The following is an 18,889-nucleotide window of genomic DNA, read 5'->3' on the forward strand; positions in this document are numbered from 1 at the left end:
ATTTATTAATCATTCGTTTTATTATATTATTACATAAAATATTTTATGTATTCGTTATATAAATTTATATATAAATTGATATAAATTATATATAATGTATAGTAATGTATTGATAGTATTTATCAATATATGATTGATATATATTATATATAATGTATAGTACTGATATATAGTATATATAATATAATAATATATATTATATATAATGTAATATATATTACAAATATTTGTATTCATTGTTTAAATTACCTATTTCATTATAATTTTCTTACCTTTCTTATAGTGTTCTTTGTTTCATTGAATTAATATCATATCAATTCTTTATATATTATATTTGTTATATATTTCTATCTATATATAAATTATATATAAATCAATGTTATATAATTTGTAATATATATTATAAAATTATATTATTATATTATAAATATGTATTATAAATTTATATTATATTCTAAATATATATTATAACTTTATATTATTGTATTATAAATATATATGTGTATATTATTGTATTATAAATATATATTATATGTGTATATTATTATATTGTAAATAATAGCATTTATATTGATTGTTGTTTAAATTATCTCTCTATCATTTTCTTACCTCCCACACCATAATGCCGGGTTCTGATGTTCCTTTTTCCTTAGAATTCCATCAGTATTCCATGTTCTAGATCCCTGATTTCGGGGCCTTCTCTTTACCTTGGCAGGGACATCAAAAGCAAGAACGTGCTGCTGAAGAACAACCTCACTGCCTGCATTGCTGATTTTGGGCTGGCTCTAAAGTTTGAGGCTGGAAAATCTGCAGGAGACACCCACGGGCAGGTAAATCCCCATTTATTCCCAGGAATCTCCAGCATCCAGAAAATTCCCCCTCAGACTCATTGCATGGCCTCTTGCTGGAGAAGGATTTGGATAAGAATATTACGATGTTTTATTCGTTAACGTGGAGAAACTTAAAGGGATGAGACTCCCAAGATTTAGTCCTAAGAAAGGACTAGGCCCGGGAATGTTTCATCCCGGCCATTCCCGCCCCTCCAGGTGGGCACCCGGCGGTACATGGCCCCGGAGGTCCTGGAAGGCGCCATCAACTTCCAAAGGGACGCGTTCCTGAGGATCGACATGTACGCCATGGGACTGGTGCTCTGGGAACTGGCCTCGCGCTGCACGGCCTCCGACGGTACGGCACGGGCTGGGATGGGGGATCCTTCCCTGGGATCCTTCCCTGGGATCCTTCCCTGGGATTCGGGAGGGCTGCGGAGATGCCGTGTGTGTGTCAGCAAATGGGATCAGGTGGTGGGCAGAACCCACGGGGGGTCACTGGCCTTCAGTGTCTCCAGGGTCTGGCATCCCAGGAAAAGTGTTCTGACACGTGGAATCCTCCTGCCTTCCCTGGTAAGAAGGAAACAATTCCCGTGGAACTCCTGGAGTTAATACACCTGGTTTGTTCCGAGTTCAGTCCCAAGTTCAGTTTGAAGCACGAATTACAAGTGTTTTGAAAGAGAAATCTTGTGTGGGCGCCAGGAAAAGTCAGGATTAGCCAAGGGTAAGGGAAAAGGCTCTGAATGTTTTTGGAAAAGTTGCACTTTGAGTCAGTCTTTCAAGCAGTAAATTCCACTGAGTGAATGTGAGTGTTTTCCCTGGGCTGGGATGTTGTGTGTCCCAGCAACCTCTCCAGGAGAGTTGGGGTGCAACTGGGCTGGGATGTTGTGTGTCCCAGCAACCTCTCCTGGAGGGTGTCCCTGCCCCTGGCAGGGGTGGGACAAGGTGGCTTTGAGGTCCCTTCCGAGCCATTCCAGGATGCTGATGAACCCCTCTTCCCCATGCAGGCCCCGTGGATGAGTACATGCTGCCCTTTGAGGAGGAGATTGGCCAGCACCCCTCCCTGGAGGACATGCAGGAGGTGGTGGTCCATAAAAAGAAGAGGCCTGTCCTGAGGGAGTGTTGGCAGAAACATTCTGTAAGTGTTACCAACCAACCGCCCCAAACCCTGCCCAAATCCTGCCCAGCCCGTGGGGTGTCCTGGGGAGAATTTAATAATTCTAGTAGGAATTAAATGGGCTGCAGATTAGTGTGTTCTTCATCTGTAGAATACTCTTTGAGTGTTAGAAAATGATTCTGTCAGGTTTTGGGGGAAAGAAGGGATTCCTGAGTTACTTTTCGCTGAAGTGACACTTGATGGCTGAAGAATTTCACCTCTAGAATGCTGTGATGGTACTGCAGCACTGCAGGGGGAGGGTTTGCTCACTGCTGTGACATTGTTTAAATATCAGAAAGAATAATGTAATACATAATAATGTAACACATCATAATATAATAATGATAATAAATAATAATATAGCAAAGCAGACCCGAGGCCCCATCAAACCCGAGTCCAACGCCGTGTCCTGTCCCATCAAACCCAAATCCAGCACCGCATCCTGTTGGACACCAGGGTTCACATTTGGCAGGTGGACCTTAAATGCCTTTTTCTTAGCTGGGTGCCCCCTCCCTGACTCGGTGCGTGCCCGTTTCTCCCCGGCTCCGCAGGGAATGGCGATGCTGTGCGAGACCATCGAGGAGTGCTGGGATCACGACGCCGAGGCGCGGCTCTCCGCCGGCTGCGTGGAGGAGAGGATCATCCAGATGCAAAAACTGACTAACATTATAACCACAGAGGACATCGTGACTGTGGTCACAATGGTGACGAACGTGGACTTTCCTCCCAAAGAATCCAGTCTATGATAGTTGCACTGGTCATGGAAGTGACCGCGGGACTCTTCGGCGGAGCTGCTCCAGCGCACGGGCTGCCGGCGTCGCCGCCGTGCCGGCGGGAAGAGCGGATGGTAAGTCTCTCTGGAACATCACCAAGAGGTGTTTCTCCTTTGTTTGCCCCTTCCTCCTCCCCGGCGTGGATCCATGAGACTTCCTGCATTCCCTGCTCACACCTGAAGGACGTGGCCGGACCCCTCACGTGCCGACGAGGGACTCACATGAAGAATATGGACCTGTCGGGGCTTGACGAGCGTTTTAAACACTGACACCCGATTTCTTAATCCCTGGCAGAAGAGACTAATTCCTTAAACGAACTGCTGTTATTTTTTTTAAATTCAAGAAAAAAAAACACAAAAACAAAAAACCATTTCATTTCAGATTTAAAAAAAAAAAAGACAAAAACAAAAACGACAGAAGAAGAAAAACAAACCGACAAAAAAAAAAGGGTAACTTTGTTTTTATTGCATTCGTCGTCGTTTCTATCAAAATGACTCGTTGTGACGCGACTACGACACAGCTTGTGAATGTTCCGTGTGCTGCTGTTCCGTGTACAGAAACGAGAGGAATCAATGGGATAGAGCAAAGAGGCTTCCAAGTATTACTTAACCTCCCTCAAAAACCAGGTATACCTCAGTTCCACCTCCTAAATTATCGTCGACAACACTAATTGGGATGATGAACCGCTCCGTGTTTTGTAAATGATGTTATTCCCCATCCCTGTGTTATTTAAGAAGGGGAAGGTGCCCCCAGGAATGGCCATTCCCAGAGCCGTGTTTTTTAGCCTTTTCTTGTACTCGCTTGTTGTGTATAAAAAAAAAAAAAAAAGTGCTGTTTATTGAGAGAAAATTTTCCTTCCTCTTTTAGTTGAAAGCTTTTCCCTCTGTTTCCCAGAGTATCTCATCCATTTATTTAACTGATACTATTTAGGTTTGCTGTGTCTGAGGAATATTTGAAAACTTAAGCATGACTTTTATTTTTTTTTTTTAATTTTCTGTGAGCTGTGACACTGGAAAGCTCTGAATTCTTGTTCTTTTTTTTTTTTTTTTTTAAAAAAAAAAGTCTTTTTTTTCCTATTTATGTTCGTGCCGAGGTCGCCGCGTGTTCCCTGTCCCAGCAAACAGTGGGGGCTGTGTCCCTGTTCCAGGATCACCTCAGGAAGCTCAGTTCCCCCCCAGTTCCTCACTCTCTGCTTGGAATATTTGCAATTCCCTCCACTCAAAGCTTGTGCCATCCCACAGGAGTGCAGCTCACGCTCCCTGTGATCCACAAGGTTTATCCTGGAGTCACACAAAGAGTTCTGGCTACAGATTCCAGGGGCGAAATTTCAGGGATAATTAGTTGTGCTCACGATATGCAACGACCATTCCGAGGTAACAAATACCCACAGCACAGACTCGCCAAAAATGAGGAAAAACGTGGAAGTGGCTTTCCCAGCTCCGAGACCGGAGTTCAGGATGTCACACCTTGTGTTGGAATTAGGGTGACTGGGAGCTGGGTGCCGCAGTGCTGCTCCCAGTGCTGGCTCACCACGTTTATGGGATCCTTCACCCAAAATTCCAAGTACAGTAAATGTTGGAATGGGAGCGCAGACCCGGCAGCGGCCCCTGGTGTGCTGAGTGTGTGTCCGTGTTCTCCCTGTCTGTCCAGTCCGTGTCTTTGGAAAACAGCTTTAACAGTGCAGCTGGGAGCTCACGGAAGGGTGGCTGGAGCATGGATCTGTGCAGCCCTGAGAGGGGACTTCTCCCCTGGGAACAGCGGGATGTGATGGATACAGGGAGGGAGGGAAGGGCTGATGTTCCACCCAGGGCTGTGTCGCTGTTGGTCACGTCTGTGCCTGAGGGACCTGCTCCGAGGGGACTTTGGGAAGGGGGAGAATTCCACTTTGTGACATTTGTGACACTTCCCTTTTTAATCCAGTTTTAATTTAACTTCCCCCACACACAGGACAGGAACGGAGTTCTGAACAAATCCCAACCCACTTGTACTCCCTGAGACCTCTGGGCTCCCAAGGAGCAAAACTGGAGTAAACGGAGTTTAATTCTGTGCTCCCTGAGATCTGATGCAAACCCTGAGCATGTGTAAAATGTCCATCGTTTGTGTTTCCCTCGAACTCGGGTTCTCACAGCACTTGTACCTCTGCCTTTTCACTCTGCCTTTGGCTATCCCAGCTCAGTTCTTGTCCTGCTCCCATTTCCTGGGATTTAACAGCGTGATGTAGCGTCCCTGAGAACAGGCTGCTCCTTGGAAATGCTTTTTAACTGGTCAGACTGGTCTCCCCTGGGCTGTCCTGTCCAGCTGCTCTCACAGGGGTTTGGAGGTCTTTTCCAACCCAGTCGATTCTATGATTCTATGATTCTGCTTTCGCTTCTGGAGCATTGACTGAGTTGAGCTGCCAGGGCAGGACCCAGGGAGCCTGGTGCTAGGGAATACTGTGGCATTGGCCCTGCCTGTCCCCTGGCTCCAAGTGCAGGGACGGCCCTGGGGTGGCCCCTGAGCCCCAGGTGTTGTTTCTGTGTGAGAGGCTGAGAAGTTCCTGTCCCCGTCCTGCACGACTCTGCTCACGCTCCCCCTCAGCCCAGGCCCACGGGGGGTGTTCAACCAGCGCTGGCATTCCTGGGCTATTCCCAAACCCCACCAGAAACATGGAAATACCCAAGGCGGGCGGGTGCAGTGCTCCAAGGCCAAGCTCTGGGTGTGACAAGCCGTGTCCTGCTCACCTCAGCACTGACACCACCGGTAGGGCCCCCCCTCTGCTCCTCCTCCAGGTTTTTGAACCTCTTGTAAGACATTTCTGGTACAAAACACAGGAAGCTGCAATACACATCCATGGGCAACAGGACTCCAGTAGCATCCTTGATGGAACATCTGTTACCTCAGATACTCAACCAGCAGGAACTGCTTTTGTTCTCCCTCCTCCTTTCATTTTGTTTCAGTCCATCTCCTCTTCGTTCCCTCTCGAGTTTGGGGAGCGATTTCTTTACCTTTCCTCTCTGTATTTGTCAGTGTTTTGGGCACAGGTTGTTGTACTACTGTCAAAAGGTACTTGCTGGGTTTCTGCAAGTGCTAAAAAAACCAACCAACCCCCCCCCCCAACCCTCAATAAAGTGATTGTTAAATATTGTACAAATACAAATGTATACTCTGCCCTATTCCCCCAACGGGAAAATAAAAAATGTGACTACTCTGACTTGCAAATGCCTCCTTTTAAACTGGTTTGCAACAGGTGGGGCTGTTCTCGAGCCAAACTGGGAGTTTTGTGGCAAAAAAAAGAGAAAGGGAAAGTGTTACAGGTCAAATATGGTGAGAAGCAAAGGGAGAATCTGCCTCAGCTCCAGCACTTCTGAGGGAAAACTCACCTCTTCTGTGTCAGCACACGCCAGCATTCCCTATATTTTATCCCTCATTTTTTATCCCTATTTGCAGTGCACTGAGGAGGGTGAGACACTGTTCCCAGGGCAGTGCCAGCTGCTGCCAAGGGCAGGGAGAAGCCATGTGTTGGGAATTGCACACACTGCCACTGATATTCCCACTGCTGCAGCCCGAGGTCAGGGCTTGGCTGCCTCTTCCTTCTCCAGGGATGGGCAAAGCAACCACTTCCCTGAGAGCTGCCTGTCCCACAGCTCCCCAGGAAGCAGTGGATAACCCCTCCCATTTTACAAGGGCAGCTGGAATTACATGAGCTCCACTCAAACAGGGAGATTGGGGTTGGCTGGATCCACACTTTCCTTCCTGGAGAAGAGCTGCTGCAGGAAAATCTCCTACAAAGTGTGCAGCAGTGGCACCACTTAAAGGACCTGGATCACGAAGATCTTCTCGGTCCCTTCCAGCCCTAACCATCCCAGGATTCTTCCCCTGCTCTGCCCCTGGGGATGTGCAGGTGTGCAGACAGGACCTCTGTGAAGCAAAGAGGAAAATCAAAAACCCTTTGACTGCAAAGGGCTCCTCACCCCAGAGCTGACAGCAGAGTCCAGGGCAGTGCTCCCAGCCGGCTCCATTGGCATTCCCAAACCGTCCTGGTGCCGGGATACACTGGTCACATCACGCTTCGGTTGGAAACGGCAGAAGGTGGCACAAACCACCAGTTGCAGCTGAAGCTTGTTGGGATTAAAAGGTTTAATTAGGTAAATTTTGCTGTGATTACAGATTTAATTGAGTAAATTTTCCAGGTCAAGTCAGATTTGAGGAGGAGAAAGAAGTACAGGTGGGCTGGTGTGGCTGTGCTGCAGGACTGCCGGGGCCACACCGGAACGGGGAGGGCAGCGTGTCCTGAGCCAGGATCCAGAGGGAGAAACTCCAAGGAGTTGGATTTCTCCAAGTGGAGACCGTGTGCAATGAGGAGAAGTTGGCACCGAGCTGAGCTAAACCACCCGAGCCTTGGAGTCAGTCACAGTTCTGGCCGCTGGGAGACAACACCAGCGTGGTTCTCCTTCAAATCCATCCCCGATGGATCAGCACAGGAGGCCTCTTCCAGGAATTCATTAATCCAAATGCGCTCCTGTGGGTAACGTTCCCTCTCCCGGCACTGGCACTTCCCTGCTGGAGCTCTGCTGTGCCAGGAGCTCAGAGCCAGCTGAGGGAGGAGGCTGCCCACTGCTTCACGTCCGTGGGGCAGTTGGGATACACCTGCAGGGCATCCATGATCTGGGTGTTGTCCAGCAGCAGCCTCATCAGGAGATATTCCCGCTGCGCTCGCGCCGACGGCCTTTCCAGGGGCTTCACCAACTCCAGCTGCAGCAAGTGTTCAAAGGCCTAAAGTACAGAGGAGGGGAAGGTGAAGTCATTCCTGCCAGGAGCCAGACATTCCCAAACCCCCTGCCGGGAGCAGGGTGTCCTTCCAGCCCCAAAACACCCCAATTCCCTTCTGGGGTTGCATCTGACCCCTCAGATCTGTGCTCTAGAAAATGAAACCAGTTTCTAAATTTCTAAATGCTTTACAGTTAAAAAAAAAATATCATTTCAGGCTCACCTTCATGACAACTGGCTTTTCGAAGTTGTACATGGAGTGTGCTTTCCTCTGGATGAACTTCTGGAATTCTGTGTCAGTAACAGATTTTTAAAAAAGGATTAGTGAGGGGCCAGGGAGTGATTTGGTGTCTGTGAAGCTCAGGATTCCTCTCACCATTGTAAACCATCTGGAAGTTAAAGGGTTCTCCATCATACACATCATTCAGGTGTTTCATGGCTATGATGAGGCAGATTTCCAGCACGGACAAACCTGCAGGGAAAGACGAGAGCCCTCAGGGTTCCCCTCAAGCACATCAGAAGCACAAGCAGTTCACTCACTGTATCTGTTCCTCTATTTTTTTATGCTCCAGGCCTCACCCATTTGTGTTATTTACCTTCATTATGGGAAAAAAAAAAAATCCAGAATTGGAGAGAACATTTGTTTTCCACGTGTCTGAAGCAAGACTGTTAAGAAATGGGTCGTTTCCATTAAAAAGCAAGAAATTTAAGTATATAATTTGGCAGTTCTATCCCTAGGTGTATGAGCTCAAGTGAGCTCAGGTTATCCCTGTCTCTTGCATCAGGGGGATCTCAGGGGGGGACCTGGCACTTCCCTGTCTCCTGAGAGGCGTTTTTTTGGGAGGAGGCTGAGCTTTACCATGCACGATGTTGGCCTTGGAGTCGGTGCCGTGCTGCCTGCTGGCCTCCTGCAGGTCTGCTGCCGTGAGCAGGGGGTGGTGCACAGTCACTGCACTGACAGCCAGCATCTGCAAACAAGCAGGACACTGCTCATCCCATTCCTGAGGAACAGACGATTCCTGCCCGCAGACGGGATGCACAGCAACGCGTTTCTCCCACGGTCACCTACTAGAAACAGTAAGGAACAGAATTCCCACGTACACGTATTGAAAACCTCACTAATAGCTGGAGTTACAACCCCCTCCTTTGCCAGGAAGGTTTTCCAAGCTTAAAACTTCAAAGCCTCCCCCCACTGGAGGAGATAAACCCTGAGGAACCTGTTTGGATCCATTCCCATGGATCAGCACTTCAGCAACTGCTGCGAGAAGGACTTACAGCTGTTTTACACCTGCTTTTGTACACAGGGACACCTCCCACCAGCCCAGGTAGCTCCAACCTGGCCTTGGACACTTCCAGGGATCCAGGGGCAGCCACAGCTTCCCTGGGCAACCTGGGCCAGGGCCTCCCCACCCTCAATTTCTTCCCCAAATCCCACCTCAAACCACTCTCTTTCAGCTTAAAGCCATTCCCTGTGTCCTGTCCCTCCACCCCTTGTCCCCAGTCCCTCTCCAGCTCTCCTGGAGCCCCTTTAGGCCCTGGAAGGGGCTCTCAGGTCTGCCCAGAGCCTTCTCTTCTCCAGAGTTTGTCCAGGAACTCCTCATTCATCCCTGCTCCTATCTGTATCCTATGCTTTTATTGGAAAACCCCTTTCCAGAGGGAAAGTTCAGAACAAGCTGCAGAAAACAATTGGGAAGTTGACTCTCAGCCTCCACTGAGGCCACAGGGACAGACTGGGGTGCCCCTGGACTAGAAACAATCTGGAATTGTGGTGATGGGGGAAATTCCCTGCCAGCATTCCCTCCTACTTACTGAACATGGAAGTCTTCCCAGGGCTATTTTTCCCACACACAGTGAGGAGCCCTTCCTTCTCTCCCCCCTAAGATAAGTGGGAACATTCCAAACTACCAATAAAACTTCCGGAAGCTTCCTCAGGCCCTTGATGTTGGATAACATTTGGGAGATCAGAGTTAACTTCCAGCTCAGCATTTCTATGGATTAGTTGCCTCCAGCACCTCAAGATTTGGGATTAATATCCCATTTTTTGGACTATTGTCACAGTAGTGGATGAATTAGGGATTCATCCAGGTGGGCTCCCTGGATTGCTCCATACAGGAAACCAGCTCTGGGAAACAACGTGGTGCCTCAGATGTTATCTGATCCTGGAAGTGATAAAAGGAAGCAAAAGAATTTCCTCCATGTGAAGAACAAGGCTGCAGGCTTAGCAGGAAGAAAAAGAAGGTTTAGTAGAGGAACAGATTTAGTGAAAGAGGAGGAATATTTGGATGCAACAGCTGACTTAAGGGCAGAAAAAGCAGGTTGCAACATGAGCAGCTTTTAGGATTCACCAGAAACCAAATAGAGTATCAGAAAGGAAAAAGCAGTTTGAAAGTATTTCACCTACATTTTTGCTTTATAAATGGAAAGCCTTGGAAAGAGTCAAACCCCCAAAGGCCTGAATTCAACAGGACACCCTTACAAGGCACCTGGAACACAGAAGCTGGAATTACCACTGACACAGAATGGACTGATGAAGCTGCAAGAAACCAAGACCCTGCTGGAAAAACCACCAGAGCTGTTTATTGATTGCTGTAAATAAAGAAGGTGTTTTATATATAAATATATATATATATATACCTATATATATCTATATATCTCCAAACACATACCAAGAGGAAATAGAGGGAGCGCAGGTCCTTGGTGTGGTGGAAAAGGTTCTGCAGCACGTCCTGCACAATTTTATCCTCTGAGAGATGCTAAAAAATAAAAAAACAAAGTGATATTTAAATCATCTCAATTTTATACTCACCTGGAAAAATAAGAGTTAACTGATTCTTTGAAAGAGCTCTGCTTGTGGTTGACAATACAATTCTTCAGGTCTAACCTCAACTTTCTGTGACCATTTTACCTCCAAACTTCAGCAATGATTCTCCATCATAATTTAATTTACTCCATAAACTCAAACAGTGAAAGGAAATACCAATTTAAGGTAAAAGCTTAACACTTATAAACTGGTCCTACTGTAGAATTTTTACTGAAGCCAAGTACAAAAAGCTTTAAATACCTGAATATTGTCATTCCATTTCTGTGCAAAAGGTTCATCAGGAAATTCAGCAGGAAGGGAAAGCTGCTCCTTAAATATCTTAACGTACTGTTTAAAATCAAAGGAATTCATCAAATATATCTGTCTGTGAGAGAACCTTGATTTTACTCTCTTCTCCAGGAGCTCCAGGATATCCTTGATTTAAAAAAAAAAAAGGAAAAGCACTAATTAAAAAAGGATATTAATTTAGTGCGTTCTTTGCTACAGTACAGACAAATCACCCGAGTAAAAGGTGCTGAAAAAAAAAAAGAAAGAATTATTAAATTCTCAGGCTTCACATGTTCCAACAAGAGCTTTGCTGCCTGTTTGAATTGCTGTGCCTGGAAATGCCTGACAGCCCTTTCCCCAGCCCACGTGATGCCCCACATCACACGGGATCAGCAGTTGCTAGGAAACCCTGCAACGTTGCTCCACAGATTATGGAAATGGTTCAGCTCCTTAAGCCTGGAATCCTGACATTTCATCCAGAACTCCAGGCAAGTTGTCTGTGTGGTCACGCCACGTGCCTGCTGTCAGACTGAGAGAATACAGCTTTAAAAAAAAAAAAAAAGCCAAAAAACCACTTAAGAGTAAAAAAAGAACCCCTCAGAAACAACTGTCACTGTGACTGTGGGGCAGCTCTGAAGAATTCCTTAATTACACTCAAAAAGTATCACCTAAACCCAGACAAACCCCAGATTCAGCACTGATGAAATATCTTAATTATTCTTCTTCCTCACCAGCAACCCAGTTCATTCAGAAGACAGTTTAATCTTTATAAAGTTTCCACAGTGCTGCAAATTGATTAGATACATCATCACATAATACAAATATCACAGGACATTTAACCTGGATCCTAAACCCATTCTGAACGTGCCAATGTTACAGGAAAAGTGCCCTACTGAAGTGCTGAAATCGTTGGCCTGAGGACAAGGAATCTTTTTTAAGCACTGTAGGGCTTAAAAAGGGCAAGAACAAGTCTGTTCTTGCTGACCAAGAAGCTGAAATGCCCAGGAGCTCCTCCAAAGAGTAAAATATAATATAATGTAAAACAGTGTAATAGGAGACAAGTCTCCTTAGAAATGGAAACCTGCTCCTCTGGCAGTAAAACTGAAGGCTCTGCAGGGGTTTTTTTTCTGGTCATTTGATGTTTGCTCTCAGCACAAATTATTATTATTGTCATATCCTTCCCAATTCCAAAGTGAGAAAAACTCTTTAATTTAGAAAAGTCTCTTAGGGGAATAATAAAATACCGTTCCAGGAGAGGAGAAAACATTCCAGGTAAGGCCAAAGGCACTTTAAAAAGGAAGGAGGAGGTGCAGTTTCTTACCTGCCTGCAGGTGAGCCCAATGATGGTGACTGGAGTCTGGGCTGACTGGGAGATGTCGAAGAGGTTGTAGAGCAGGGTCTGGTTCTTGTGGTGGACAAACAGGTCGAACTCATCCAGGACAAACAGCACTGGGCAGCTGCTGGTTCGATCTCCTGCAGAGCAGGTGGAAAGTCAGCAGGTAACTCCACCACCAGACCTCCCCCTCTACAGCTTTCACTAACTAAAGCTTGAATAATTGACATATTTACATCTTTTAGCTCTTAACTAAGCCCTCCTTTCACGGGGCAGAAAGAAAAACACACTGAAGAACTGGGCAGGTTTTGACTTTGTTCTGCCCAGCAGCATTTCTGGCCACAGGGGAGGACACAACAATTCCCACCAAAGGTTTATTTTTCTTTACCTTTCCTCAAAGCTTCCAGGAGGAACGCAAGGGTTTCAGCAAAACTGCCCTGCACGGAGAAGAAAAAGAGATTTTTTTTGATGGGATTCTCTGAATTGTTTAACTACAGCGAGTTCAGGCAGGGACTGAAGGCCATCCCCTTCCAAAACCTTCTGTCACTTCAGGCTGTATAATCACAACCTCTTCAGAGCAAGAAAAATAAGGGCTAATTCTACATCCATCCACCTTTTTTTTTTTCCAGCCTGAAATCCCCAAAGTGCCTCAGACAGGCAGAAATTACTGATCAGAAGGATGTCTGCAACAGGCTAAATTTACAAGTAGCTTCATCTTCCCTTAAACAGCTGTTGCATCCTCATTTTCCAGCCACACACGTGGAAAAAGTGCCACCTATTGTGTTCCACTGAGAGTGAGCAGGATGCAGGTCTTGTTTTAATTTGCAGCTTTATTAAAGAGGTGAAAGGACAAAACACTCATGACAGAAAACAACGAATGACTGTGACCATCCTGCTCCAGTTACACACGAATTTACACACGTGCACTGCATCTCTCACCTCACACACCAGTTGTCAGATGGGAAATAACTATAACCCAACAGCACAAGCCCTGTCAAGGGTGGCAGAAAAGCCAATTTATTCCCTGAATGTGAGTTCCAGAAGAAAAGGGAATGTTTCTGTGGAGAGAAGGATGTTCCTGCAGATCCAGAACACTCCTTGAGTAAGGGGCAACAAGCTGTGGTAGGTCTGATCAGTGTGGCCCAAGTTATTTCACACTCAAATAAATGAGATTTAATCTTTATGACTGAATTCAGCACCTATGTAAATGAGTTTATCTTTGGGAAAAGGTCAACAGAAGCAAATATTTTAATGGAAATTCCATGCAAAATGAGAGCTCGAGGAAGCCTGGGCAGATTTCCCTATGAAACAGAAAAGGTTGCATATATATTTACACACTAAAAATACCAATACACCTAAAGAACCTGCTTTTTTGGTTGGTTAACTTGCTGACTCTGGAAATGTTAAAAGCAATGCTTACAAAATACCCCACCCCTCTGAATGAAGTCTCCTTGGAGTGCTTCAGTTTGGTCCATTTAGGGGCTTGTTGAGAGAGCCTGTCCTTTCCTCCTCCTCCTCCTCCTCCTCCAAGGAGCAAGCATTCCACAAAGGCAGTTTTCCAGACAAGGGTTTTGGAGGGAATTGAGTGAAGATACTCACAAAGACTTTATCCCCAACCACGTTTTCCAGCTGCAGCTGCCTGGTGATCTCCTTCAGGGCCACTTTATCACTCGTCTGCAGGAGCCCTGAAATAAAGGGATGTTCGTGAAGAACTGGCAGTTCTCCTTCTCTCCCATTAGAAACTCACCCAGAAGCTTCTCTCTCCCTCCTTTTCCAGCCTTCCAAAGCTTTGCCTTTTTTAAAAAAAAAAATGGGCTAGACAGGAACTTTCCATATTTAACAAGTTACTTAATTTGGTCACTCAAAGCACAGAAGTTGTCTCTGAACAGAGAAACACAAAGAGAGGCATTTTGGAGCTCACAGACAAACCTGCCCAGAACTGAGGCCACACTCAATTGCTGAAACCAAACTGTAAAAATATTCAGGATATACAGGATTAGAACTGGATATAACGTAACATTGGATCCATGCTGAGTTACTTGCCATTCAGGTGAACTTCCAGGAGGTTCCCTCTAACTTGTTTCATTTCCCTGAGGTCTTTTAAGACGTGATTTAATAACTGGGAAGAAAAAAAAAAATACAGAAGTTCATTATGAGAAGATTAATTGCCACTGGTCTATCAACTCCTTCCCCACCACCACTCCATGGTATTTTGGGGGTTATCCTTCCTCTGGAGCACCTTGGGTAACAGGAAAAGGTGCCAGCACTGGTTTGGAAATGCAAAACAAGTGACCAACAAAGTGACAGGGTGACTGGTGTCAGCCTGGATATGTTTAACATTTATCAACTTATTTCTGTTCAACTTCTTTAAAAGCCTGAAGGCCACTTGGGAAGACTTCCAGAGGAATTTTTCTAATTGTTCCACCTTGAATACCTCCTGCAGTAACAGCCAATCTATTTAGCACATTATATATTGATGCAAACATAAAAGACCTGAGTGATAATATTGAAGGATAAAACACTTCAGTTCCCTTCACATGCTTCAAATAAAAGGGAGTTCCTTTAAAATACAAACCTACAACTTACAAACCACAACCACCACCATGATACCTCCTGGCCATTTAGGAAACAACATTCCTTGACACGTTTTAAACAGGATTGAGACACCTGATCATTTTTTATAGAGGCTTTTACAGCTTTTGGATGCCTTTCCAGTCATTTTTACAGGGGGGGGCCCAACAGAAAGAGCAGGTTAATTACAGAGTGATCAAAAGGTGGCTTTAATTGCAAAGACAACTGTAAGGAGCCCATTTCTCCACACTGTTGCTCCACAGAATTAACTCACGAGAAGCCCTGGAATGTTTTGCATTTATATGTGAACCATTCCTTTCAAAAGAAGCAGAGATGCAAATGCAGCTCCCAAAGCTCCCAGGACTTCAGTGGGGTCGTTGCAGCTCGTGTTTAATTGGATTTGCTTAATTTGATGAACTTGTTAATGGGTGTTCCTACCGTGGTCTTCCCTGATCCTCTGGGCCCAACGATGAGGGCAGAATTACTCTCTCCATGCAAGGTGGTCCTTTTCAGCAGCTCCAGCAAATGTCTGGGATGGAAACAGCAACAGGATGAAAACCTCAAAGCAGAAAACATTCACTGAAACTCGAGAAAACTCAGAGAATAAGAGAAAACTTCCTACCTTTTCAGCTTCCTCTCAGGCCATGCAAAATGTAATACAATAAAGCACAGAGGGCTGAGTGATCAGAGCTCTTAAAATAGTTTAAAATATTAAAATAGAAAGAAGTTGAGGGTATCACTGACTCATAAAGTCCTGCAGTTTCCCCACCACGAAAGGACAGACTTCAACAGTTATTTCTTTCTTTAAGAAAAGGATTGCTTCCTGTGGTAGCACACACCAAAAAGGAAGGCTGGCTAACACATTAAAGGGAAACCAGTAAAAATGAATAATCTGGTGGGATATATTCATTTTGACAGTCTTCACAAAACTGATCTAGTGCCTAAATTTAGGCACTGCAATCCTGTGAATGGTAACAGCAATACTGAGCTTCATTTTTCCACTGCCACCCAAGAGAAGGGACAAAGGACAACTTTAAATTCTCTTTGGACAAATTCATCCCCTCACACCGTATTTAAAGGACTCCTAAAAACTACTGACCATGGAACAGCTGTAGGATGGGGGTTTGCTCCCTGTTTGAGAGCAAACTACAGCCAAGAGCCCTGATCCATCTTGGGAAAGGAAAAGCAAGAGCTGGGAAGGATATAAACATAAATAAATACCTGCAGGTAGGTAACACTACACTTTTTATTCAATGTTTTAACTTTCTCTCTCGTAAAAGAAACCAGAGCTCACATCAGGTGACTCCACTTGCACAAAGTTACTCTTGGTTAAAAACTGATGGTTTAAAACAAGTTCCTTAGATACACAGTTGCTGTTTTTCAGACTTTGAACCACATCTCGGAGATGTTTGGGATTGGGACAGTGTTACTGTCACAGTAAGTCACTTCTTCCTAACTCTGCCCTTCACATCTGGGTGACCCCAAGAAGCAGGTTTGTTTTAAATATGGGGTTCTACTTCAAAACCCATGAAGTTTAAATTTAAATTCTATAATCCACCCAAAGTTTAAATTTAGTTTCTACACAGCTTACCAACAGACAGGAGGAAATGTGAAGTGAAAATAAAGATTCACAGCAAGAGAATTTCACTTTTTGCTTGGACAGGCCAGTAAACAAAGGCTCAGAACGTGCATTAAAAGTATTTTTCAGGTTCAAATAAATAAATAAATAAATAAAGTTGTTCCAGGAATTACAGGTGTGAGACAAGGACTAGAAATCCAAAACTCAGAGCCTGAGGAAACCAGCAAGGAACAGTTGCACAAAACCTCTTAAAATCTGAGGCAAAGAATTTTTAGAAGCACTGTGCTGCAGGTCATTTAAGCCAGTATAATTCTGAAAAACAGATGCAGCAGAAGATTCTGACTTCACCTGATTTTTTTCTTCTCCTGCAGTTCAATTAGAAATGACTCAGTATTTGGGGCTGCTGACTCACCTGTACTGGAATTCAATCCCAAACAGTTTTCCAGTAGCACTGGGACGGTGACAGAACCTTTCACGTAGAATCTTCTGCACCTACAAAGATAAGAATTTATCTCCTCTTACCCAAGAAGAATTTTTGGTGCTTCAAACACCACAATGTTCCAATAGTGTAAGTATAGCAACGGAATAATTGTGAAATGTGGCGTTACAAATATTCTGTAACATGTAAATATTTGTTGCCATCAATGACACGGGGGGGGGGGGGGGGGGGGGGGGGGGGGTCTTGAAGGTAAAAATACAGTTGCAGCAGGCAGAATACTGTATAAATATTATACAAAAGAGAAAGCTCAGGCAAATTGTATCTGTGTGTCACCAGAATCACATCAGCTCACTTGTTAGTTACAACTGTATCTTCAATTCCCAAAGAGCCGACCTTCAGCACCACAGCAGATTTCGCCCTCCCACTTCATCAGCAGCAATCCCAGTTTTTAAGAATTTAAAGGACTCTGCTACTTACTTAAGCAATCCAGAAATACCTCTGTACTCCACCCTTTTACAACCTTTGGTGTCCAATCTCAGTGCTCAGTGCCAATGAATTTCAAATTGCAAACTGTTACTGAGGTGATGTTCCTCTAAAATGGGGGGGACCCACACTGGAGCAGCCTGATTTTACAGTTACTTTTTTTTTTTTTGTCCTACTGAAGTCTCACTGATTTAATTTCCAGATCTGTTCTGTTTAAGTCAATAATCTGAACAGCATTGCCCCTTTTGACCCAAGTCAAAAAGCTTTTCTGCTATAAATAGATTTGACAGGTAAATGAAGGGAAGAGATGGAAATGTAACAAATCACTGACCCAGAGGTAATTCCCTACAAGATGCAGGACAGGTTTAAGCAGCCACTTTCAGAAAACAGAAGAATAAAAGGTTAAACAAACAAACAAACAAACTGAAAACTCATTTGGCAGCTGCTAAAAAAAGTCACCTGGGTTCTCATTTGCCCTGCAAACTAGAAAATAAAGAACCTAATTAGATAAAAATAGATTTATGCAAATCTCTTGCCACAAACAGCTGCAAAAGCACAAGGACACCCCTTAACATTTTTTGTTAAGGATCCAAGAATTAGATTGTTACTGTAACACTTGAAGGAAACAATCAGGTGAGAAGCTGAAAGAAATACAAAAACCCATTTACAGCCCCAGAAATTACATCCAGTGTCTGTACAAGTCTTTTTAACTGGTCCAATAAAAAAAAAAAACCATGGGAATTCTGTGGGTAGCAGAGGATGGAAAATTCCCTAACTCAAAACCAAAGTCACGAATAAAGCTGTTCCTGACCTGTGAAATGCACTCAGCACTTGCTCCACAGGTGTCCTTCAGCTTACGTTTACTCATTGCAGATTTCATCTTGAAAGAAGGCAGAAAACATAAAGGTTATACTAAATATTACTTGCCAAATAACGTTCACCAGGAACTGTACTTAGATGTTGGCTGTTTTTAAGGACTTAGAACTGTAAAGAACGTTTTTTTTTCTTAACAAATGACGATGCAGCAGTTTGCCTTGCTAGACCCAAAACACTGAAAGCATTTTGAATTCATTTGTGCCTAATTTTAATTAATTTTAATTAATGTTTAGGATGCTTTGGATAACAATAACCGCAGCATCTCTCTGGATAAGCTGGCTCTGAAGGGGACTTGGAGGGCTCCTGAGGGGACTGGGGGGCTCTGAATGACTCCAGAGGGGCGTTTGGGGAGATCTTGAAGGGATCAGGGGGCCTTGGAGGGGTCATGAGTGGATTGGGAAGTTTGGAGTGGGCTCTGAGGGGGATTTGGGGGCACTGAGGGAATTAGGGATGCCAGAGGGTGCTATGAAGGGGATTTGGGGGGTCCTCAGGGAATTATGGAGGCTCTAAAGGGATTTTACCAGAGGGCTGAGAGGAACGAGGGTCTTGAGTGGGACCTGAGGGTGGTTTCTGACCAGAGAAGGGAGGGACTGGAAGGGCTCTGAGGGGCTTCACTCAACTGGAGGGGTCCTGAGGGGTTTGGGGGGCCATGGGAGTGCTGTGAGAATGGGGGGGCTCTGAGTGGGGGGTTCTTGGAGTTTGTGAGGACCCTGAGAGGGCTCATGAAGGGCTGGGAGGGGGGGCAGTAGGAATGGAGGGTGCAGCTCTAAGGGAGGGGATTTTGGGGGGCTGGGAGGGTCTGTGAGGACCCTGATGAGGGAATGTGGGGGACCCAAGGGGCTTGGAGGTCCATGAGGAGCTTTGGGGGGGCTGGGGAGTGGGAGAGGCTCTGAGAGGACCCATTAGGGAATGGGGGTCCCTAAAGGGCTTGCAGGGATCCATGGGGGGCTTGGGCGGGGTAGGAGCTCTGACGGGGGGATTTTGGAGGGCCAGGAGGGTCTGTGAGGACCCTGATGAG

At 45.2% G+C, this 18,889-nt stretch overlaps 2 protein-coding genes across 3 annotated transcripts in view; one reads left to right on the forward strand and one right to left on the reverse strand.

Annotated features, from left to right (window-relative positions):
• Positions 1 to 5,954, forward strand: part of ACVR2A (activin A receptor type 2A) — a 50,036-nt gene extending 44,082 nt beyond the window's left edge. For both annotated transcript variants that reach the window (XM_017823750.1, XM_017823751.1), the window contains 4 exons: positions 716 to 830; positions 1,047 to 1,185; positions 1,835 to 1,965; positions 2,535 to 5,954. In XM_017823750.1, the coding sequence (XP_017679239.1) occupies positions 716 to 830; positions 1,047 to 1,185; positions 1,835 to 1,965; positions 2,535 to 2,729 (580 nt within the window). In that variant the 3' untranslated portion in view covers positions 2,730 to 5,954. The remainder of the gene's footprint in view (positions 1 to 715; positions 831 to 1,046; positions 1,186 to 1,834; positions 1,966 to 2,534) is intronic.
• A 900-nt stretch (positions 5,955 to 6,854) lies between these two features.
• ORC4 (origin recognition complex subunit 4) overlaps positions 6,855 to 18,889 on the reverse strand; it is a 13,547-nt gene continuing 1,512 nt past the window's right edge. Inside the window, exons 2-14 of the mRNA XM_017823752.1 lie at positions 17,807 to 17,875; positions 16,486 to 16,565; positions 14,933 to 15,023; positions 13,967 to 14,042; positions 13,523 to 13,608; positions 12,312 to 12,360; positions 11,912 to 12,063; positions 10,564 to 10,737; positions 10,169 to 10,255; positions 8,362 to 8,470; positions 7,879 to 7,974; positions 7,726 to 7,793; positions 6,855 to 7,508 (exon numbers count right to left, since the gene is read on the reverse strand). Of these exons, the coding sequence (XP_017679241.1) occupies positions 7,320 to 7,508; positions 7,726 to 7,793; positions 7,879 to 7,974; positions 8,362 to 8,470; positions 10,169 to 10,255; positions 10,564 to 10,737; positions 11,912 to 12,063; positions 12,312 to 12,360; positions 13,523 to 13,608; positions 13,967 to 14,042; positions 14,933 to 15,023; positions 16,486 to 16,565; positions 17,807 to 17,875 (1,326 nt within the window). The 3' untranslated portion in view covers positions 6,855 to 7,319. The remainder of the gene's footprint in view (positions 7,509 to 7,725; positions 7,794 to 7,878; positions 7,975 to 8,361; positions 8,471 to 10,168; positions 10,256 to 10,563; positions 10,738 to 11,911; positions 12,064 to 12,311; positions 12,361 to 13,522; positions 13,609 to 13,966; positions 14,043 to 14,932; positions 15,024 to 16,485; positions 16,566 to 17,806; positions 17,876 to 18,889) is intronic.

This window comes from Lepidothrix coronata, unplaced genomic scaffold (genome assembly GCF_001604755.1).
Source record: "Lepidothrix coronata isolate B3197 unplaced genomic scaffold, Lepidothrix_coronata-1.0 Scaffold105, whole genome shotgun sequence".
Lineage (NCBI taxonomy): Eukaryota > Metazoa > Chordata > Aves > Passeriformes > Pipridae > Lepidothrix > Lepidothrix coronata.